This window comes from Propithecus coquereli, unplaced genomic scaffold, assembly GCF_000956105.1.
Source record: "Propithecus coquereli isolate 6110/MARCELLA unplaced genomic scaffold, Pcoq_1.0 Scaffold188, whole genome shotgun sequence".
In the NCBI taxonomy this organism is placed as follows: domain Eukaryota; kingdom Metazoa; phylum Chordata; class Mammalia; order Primates; family Indriidae; genus Propithecus; species Propithecus coquereli.
The window spans coordinates 5,575,983-5,583,520 of NW_012143634.1; the positions used below are offsets into that span (position 1 = coordinate 5,575,983).

A 7,538-nucleotide genomic window follows, 5' to 3' on the forward strand; every position below is an offset into this window, starting at 1 on the left:
TTTTCTTGGGTTTCACACAGGATATAGTTTAATTGTTAAAAATAAAAATGTATTTCAGAAAAGTTATAAACTAAATATTGTACATAATGAGAAATGAGATATGACTGTGACTCAAACTTTGTTTTGAACAAACAGAATTACACAAGAAAACCATTCTTATTTTTTTAATTGCCTCACTTGGAACCATTAGAATTGATTCTAGGTTACTTTTGGTTCACTGCAAAAATCAGATCAATCTCGTGAGTTTTGAATATTTGCCACCCATGGAAGTATTTTTTAAGCTAGATGCTCTGAGACAGCTTTGAGTTTCACTGGACTTAATATAGTGTTCCAGGAAATCTAATCATGGGGATAATGCTCATGCCTTTTATGTTGTAACTTTGGGAAAGAATGGCCCTAGCACAGGTGCCATGAGAACAGAGACAGTAGTACTTAGCAAAGGTAGTTTCCTTTGTAAAATTGGTGGTCTGATATAATTGTTTTTCTCTTTCTAGTTGTCCAATCTGGAAATTCCACATCAAGGAGTGCAAGTGGAAGGTGATGGTTTTAGCCACGCAATTCGCTTATTAAAGTAAGCCCCTTCCATGTGTCTCATTTGGTTCCACACATTGCAGTCACACTACAAACTTGTTTCTCTCCTTCCATGAGAGAGCATAAAGCAGAGTTCAGAACCTGTGGGTGTCATGGATTTCTGCTTAGATTTAATAAGGTCTGGGGGAAGATGCCCTTTAACCTGTGGAATGGCAATCCAGCACCACTTGGTATTTTGGGATATCTTTCCTCTGTGTTTCTTTCATTTATTCAACCGGTATCCACTAAGTGTGACTGTCAGGCTCAAATTCTGGGTTCATATAGCAGGGGGGTGTGGACTAGTTCAGAAGTCAGGAAGGGTATCCCTGAGGAAGTACCAGTTGTACTTGGACTGAAGGAGAGGTGAGAATTAGAGGAAAGAGGAGCAGGGGGAAGTGGGAGATCCTAATGAGGGGTTAACTGCTAATGTGAAGACTTGGAGAGAAGAGAGAGCCCTGTGTCCTGGAGCTAAAAGGAGTTCAGCATGGCAAGAGGTAGGAGAGATGAGGCTGGAAATGTAAGCAGGAAGGAGTCAGATCCTTTAGGCCTTTCTATGTGTCCTTAAGCAATTTGGACTTTATCCTAATGGCACTAAGAAGTCATCAGATAATTTTAAGCAGAAATTGACATCATTAGATAGGTGTTTTTGCAGCTCAACCTGATAGCAATGTAGAGAATAAATTGGAGGGAAACAAGACTGAAGTAGCAAAACCGATTGCTGAAGTGGTTCACACCAGAGTTGCTGGCAGCTTAGATTAGTGTAGGTTCTGTAAGGACTTGGGTGATAAAATATTCATGGATTGTGATTAGGTTGGAGGTGAAAAAACAGGGAGAGGTGGCAAAGATGATTCTTAGTTTTATCTTGGGCAAATGATGGATGGTCCTGGTGTTTTCTGAGATAAAGGCCGCTGAAGATGTGAGTTTGAAAGGAGTTTGCTCAGTTTGAGGTGCCTAGACACCCTTTGGGCAGGCAGGGGTATGTCTCAAGCTCAAGTAACAGGTCTGGGCAAGAGAAGTAGACATCACCATGGTGATAGTAATTGAGCTGGGACAGCAAATTAGATCTCTAGGAAAAAGTATACAAAAGGAGATGGGCAGAGGGCTTGGTTCTAAATGGACAGAGGACAAGGAGCCAAAGGATGCTTAGAAGTAAAGCTAATGTAGTATATGTGCTTTATAAAGTGACCCAGTATGGACTTGCAAAGCTAGAGTACCCTCTAAGAGATCAACCTTTTTGGTCCAGAAAACAAGGTTTTGGGGGAGGGGGGACATTTTATTGTTTTTTAGGTGTTGCTTAACAATATAAATTATATAAACAATTTTTATTTGTTGAATTCCTCTGACAAGACACAGCAGCTGTGCCATTTAAGCAAACAGGCTTTACTGTTTGTTAATGAGAATCAGTTTATTTCTGTGGAAGACGGAAAGGGCTGGCAAATAGTGTGCACATAACCCATGTGACATTGGTGCTCACTTTAGATACTAAAAATTGAAGAACTAGAATAGCTTCTCTTCCTGGCTAACTATCTTAATACCATCTCTACAAAAAATTTTTTGGGGAGGGGAGAATGCACACACGCACACTGATACTACGACGGAAACCTGTAGAAAAATGTAATACTTTTAATTGCATTTAGTTTTGAATTACTTTACCTAAAATATAGGCTATTATGGTTTTTTTTTTTTACTCTTCTTGGCACCCACAGATAAGTCAATAATGTTAACATTTGTGTTCTATTCTCTTAGTTATATTTTTCATGGTTTGCAAGATTTTTAAAATGTCTTGTTCTCACCATTTTTACAAGAGAAATTTCAGAGTCTACTTGTTTCTTGAACTCAAGAGAACTCATAAAGATTCCTACCTAGGAAGGAAGTACTTCATATTTTTTAGCTTCATTTTATAATAATTTTTAAAGAAAGTTTTAATCTTGGCTTTTGTTTTCTTTATTTAAAACTTAAAATATATAGAAATGGGTGAGTTAAAGATATTTGTCCAATAAATACTGTCCATTATTAGGGTAGGCTATAGAAGTGAGGAAGGAGAAAGTAAATAATAAATGTCTCAACATGATTTTATTAAATTAAAATCCTGCCTAGATCTACTTAATATGTAATTACACTAATGCATTTAATTTTCAGAAACTCTTCTTTTAAGCTTTTAGTCCTAGATAGATTAATATTAAACAGGAATATGAGTTGATATATCAGAGCTTTAAAATTGGCAGATTGTCCTCCTCTTTGCTGAAAGTATGTTCTGTTCTCGTTCAACTTTATCTCCTTGAAAATCTGTTAAGCAGGCCTCCTTGGTGCATCTCTGAAATCATAGTATCAGATATATATCATAGTAAACTCCTTCGATTTCTGTGGTTCGTGGACCTGTTTCCTTGTGCAGATTCAAAAAGAGTCTTGATCCTATGATACAAATGAGGCTTGGGACACAAGTTTCAAGTGCAGCATGCTCATGGTGCCTAGTCTTAAGAGCAAATCTCCCACCTTCTTCTGAATTCACATTACAGTAATGGACAGTGGTACTGGTTCTATGGCCAGACCCACAGGGGTTTTTTATCTCCTCCATTGTGTTTCTTTGCCTCCTGTGGCTTGTGAAGATAATGCATAGGCACAGCTCTTTTATGCAAGTTGCATGACTCAGTTTACCCTTCTGCATACACATGTGCATCCTTTATGAAACACTCTTCATTTTCCTTTTAGGCACACTTGTGCTTTTTTTACTAGCACTTTCAGTGACCTCCCTGCTTTTGCACTGTGGAGCCATAATGTGGTTAATGACATTTGTAAAACTCCTCAGAACAAAGCCGACACAAATCTGCTCTAAAAGGCCATAGCCTAGTTCCTAGTTTGTCCAGTTCTCAGAAAAGTCAGGAGAAAAATCAGTCAGGAGTGGCTGTGTAGATAGAAAAATTTTTGAAATGGTAGATATTTTCAGATAAGGTTAATCCATTTTCCAGAAAATATCTTCCTCAGTTCTTAATTTTTGGGTAACATGTTATTTTGCAGTAATAGTATTTTGTAGTATTTTAAGTTTATAACAATTTTGTTAGGTTTCCTTTTGGGGAACCTGAGTTTTGTTTTTTTCACCTCACATGATCATGCTGGGAGGTTTAAAGTTACAGTTTATTTTTATTCTCTCTGTTGCATTCATAACCTTAAAAGCAAGTAAATATTTTATAGGTTCCAATTATATCTTTATCACAAATTATATCTTTATCACAGATTAAGAAAGTGACAGAAGGTACTTTCAGTGTCCTGTCCCTGAAATCATAAATTAAAAGGCTTACATTTACCTCAGTTCTCACTTGAAAACATGCTGGCTTCTATGCTTTCATTTTCTAACTAGATAGATTTCATGAAAAACCTGTTTTATTTGAATGGAAGATAATGTGCTGCATTTATATTTTCAAACTTGAGATTTAAAAATTTATCTAAATTAGCTGCTTTCTGACTTCTATGGAAAAGGTTATGTTGTGAGGGGTAAGGGCAGGCAAGTCCTCAGTATACTTGTCAAGTTGAAGAACGTATGTGCAATATATGCAGTTTCTATAATTACCCAAAATACGATTGGACAGAATCTTTCTGGTAGTGGTAAAAAGTAGGTAGATACGAAAGATTAACTTTTGAGAAACTTTACAAATGGTATATTGAAGAGAAGCTGGTAAAAGTTTTAATTAATTGAGAAAATATCAGTACTACCTTAATTCTATTTTTATGCAACCGGCAGAGCTTTTTTCCATCCTACAAATTTTATTTTTTACCACATGCAATCTCTGTCTCTTTTTTGCTATCTTAAGTTGTTTATTCTAGGTTGGTGGTTCTCAACCTCAGAGCAGTTTTGCCCTCCTGGGGACTTTGGCAATGTCTGGAGATGGTTTTTTTTTTTTTCTTTGTTTTTTTGAGACAGAGTCTCACTCTTTTTGCCCGGGCTAGAGTGCCGTGGCGTCAGCCTAGCTCACAGCAACCTCAAACTCCTGGGCTCAAGCGATCCTACTGCCTCAGCCTCCCGGGTAGCTGGGACTACAGGTACGTGCCACCATGCCCAGCTAATTTTTTCTATATATTTTTAGTTGTCCAATTAATTTCTTTCTATTTTTGGTAGAGACGGGGTCTCGCTCTTGCTCAGGCTGGTCTCGAACTCCTGAGCTCAAACGATCCACCCACCTCGCCCTCCCAGAGTGCTAGGATTACAGGCGTGAGCCACCGCGCCCGGCCTGGAGATGTTTTTGATTGTCATTAACTGAGAAGAGGGCATAGGAGGTGCTACTGGCATCTAGTAGGTAAAGGCCAGAGCTGCACAGGCCAGCCTCCCACAGCAAAGAATTATCCAGCCCAAAATGTCAATATTGCGAAGATTGAGAAACTGTGTTCTAGGTGTTATATTCTGAATGAGAGGACTGAACCAAGATTTCATATTTCCAATTATTTTTGTTGGTTTTTTGCCTTGGTATAGATAATCATTATGCCAAATCTGAGAATTAACCACCTTCCCTATGAATTATGGGTTAACGTGTAATTAAATAATATGTTATTGTATCCATTATTGAAATAAATCATTAACAGCTAAAATATATTAATATTACCTTGTAATGTTTTATGACAAATGAGATAGTTTGTAAAACTTTAGAAGGAAAATGGATAGGTAGGTATTTTTAAGATACTAAAGCTACTACATTCCTCTTGGACATATGATATATATGTGACAATATATATGTTAAATGAGTTAACATGCATAAAGCTCCATCACAATAAGGCTACTTCTACAGAGGAGGAGAAGGCGAAGAGGGGATAATGAACCTGGAATTTCATCATGACAATTGAGTCAGTGACTAAGATTTGGCTTTACTGCAAGGGAGAATTAACATATATGAATACCTATTGTATCAGCCACCATAAGTACTTTCTCTGTGTTTTGTAATTTTTTTTTAATCAGTAAACCATAAGGTAATTCTTTATCTCCATTTTATAGTTGGGAAACAAATTCAGAGAGGTTAAATATGGCTGAGTCAGAATTAGAGTTCAGGTCTCTCACTCCAAAGCCTTTATTCTTTGTACTGTATCATCCTGTCTTCAAAGAGTGGTTTTATCTGTTTTGTTCCCCTTAGCTTTTTCTTGAGAATGTTCTGGATTTTGTAGAAAACCAGTATTCTTGATTTTCATTCTATAGGATTGTGGTCTTTTTAAATAACAAGATTTTGAATATAAAGACAAACATCACCTTGTTAGAGTTCTAATCCATGTTGATGTGAATGGAAATGGGTTAAATACTATTAATTGCTGTGAGTTGCTTCCTTCCTTTGCAGAAGGTAGAAGTAGAGTTTGATCTGAAGCTCTAATGTCATACCTTGCCCATCATTGATTGTGTACATTGTGCTAGACTTCTTTGTAAAGTACACTTCATATGCTGTCTTTCATCACCAGAATTCCTCCCTGTAAGGGTGTAAATGAAGAAACCCAAAAGGCTCTGGACCGCTCTCTTCTCGATTGTACTTTCCGATTACAAGGTAGAAATAACCGCACATGGGTGGCAGAGTTAGTGTTTGCAAACTGTCCACTTAATGGCACTTCTACTAGGGAGCAAGGTGAGATGTTTCATGAATTTTGACGTTGCATATTTCTGGGGTTTTTTGTAGTATTGATTACTATTAATCTTCTCTTTTGATCCTGTAGGACCATCCCGGCATGTTTACCTGACATATGAAAATCTGTTGTCTGAACCTGTTGGTGGTAGAAAAGTGGTTGAAATGTTTCTTAATGATTGGAATAGCATTGCACGATTATACGAGTGTGTGTTGGAATTTGCACGTTCCCTACCAGGTACATGTGATAATCTTCCTTTAAAATTAAAAAAAAAATAAAGCTAGGCGTGGTGGCTCATGCCTGTAATCCTAGCATTTTGAAAGGCCACGGCGGGAGGATCACTTGAGGCCAGGAGTTCAAGACCAGTCTGAGCAACATAACAAGACTCATCTCTACAAAAAATTTAAAAATTAGCTGAGCATGGTGGTGTGTACCTGTACTCCCAGCTACTGGGGAGGCTAAGGCAGGAGGATCGCTTGAGCCCAGGAGTTGGAGGCTACAGTGAGCTAGGATTGCGCCACTGCTCTCCAGCCTGGGTGACAGAGTGAGACCCTGTCTCAAAAAAAAAAGCCGTCCCCTACCCTTTCATAACTGAAGAAGTAAAACATGCACATTGGTAAAAGTATGTTGAATGAAAATTAAGTGTCCCTTTTACCTCAGACTTTATTTCCTTCCCCCAGAGACAATTACTGTTAAGTTTCTTTTGTTTCCAGAAATTTTTATACACAGATATACCATATTATTATAATAGTATTTATTTACTGTGTACCATACAATATAGTAAACAGTTTGCTTGTGTTAACTCATTTAATCCTCACAATCACCCTATGAAGTAGGTATTATCCCTCATTTTATAAATAAAGAAAACAAGTCACAGAAACTGAGAACTTTGCTCAAGGTCACGTAGCTAGTAAGTAGCAGAGCTGGATTTGGAACCATCTAACCACTGCTAGACTGCTTCAGTATACCTCACCCGCTGCCTTGGCCCTCCCCCCTTTTGTAGAAATGGAAGCATACTGTTTATGCTGTCACTTTTTTTTTTTTAAACAGAATTACTTAGAGACCTTTCCATCTAAGCATATAATATTGCCAAAATGCCCTCTTATTCAAATTTATATTTTAAAATTTTGTATGTATAATATTAATCTCATTTTTGTTTCCTTTCTGTTTAGACATACCTGCTCATTTAAATATTTTCTCAGAAGTTCGTGTTTATAATTACCGAAAACTTATCTTGTGTTATGGAACCACCAAGGGAAGCTCGGTAAGTGTGAATTAAAATGCTGAAGTTCCTCTTGTATAAATCTTTTAAAAATCAGGAATTCAGGCCAGGAGTGGTGGCTTATGCCTGTAATCCTAGCACTTTGGGAGGCCAAGGC

At 37.4% G+C, this 7,538-nt stretch overlaps 1 protein-coding gene across 1 annotated transcript in view; it reads left to right on the forward strand.

Moving 5' to 3' along the window:
- The window catches only part of LOC105809041 (mediator of RNA polymerase II transcription subunit 14), a gene marked incomplete at its 3' end in the record, with an annotated part of 68,994 nt that overhangs the window by 40,382 nt on the left and 21,074 nt on the right, over nt 1–7,538 (forward strand). Inside the window, exons 16-19 of the mRNA XM_012642800.1 lie at nt 495–571; nt 6,001–6,161; nt 6,250–6,396; nt 7,332–7,423. Coding sequence (XP_012498254.1) covers nt 495–571; nt 6,001–6,161; nt 6,250–6,396; nt 7,332–7,423 — 477 coding nt within the window. The remainder of the gene's footprint in view (nt 1–494; nt 572–6,000; nt 6,162–6,249; nt 6,397–7,331; nt 7,424–7,538) is intronic.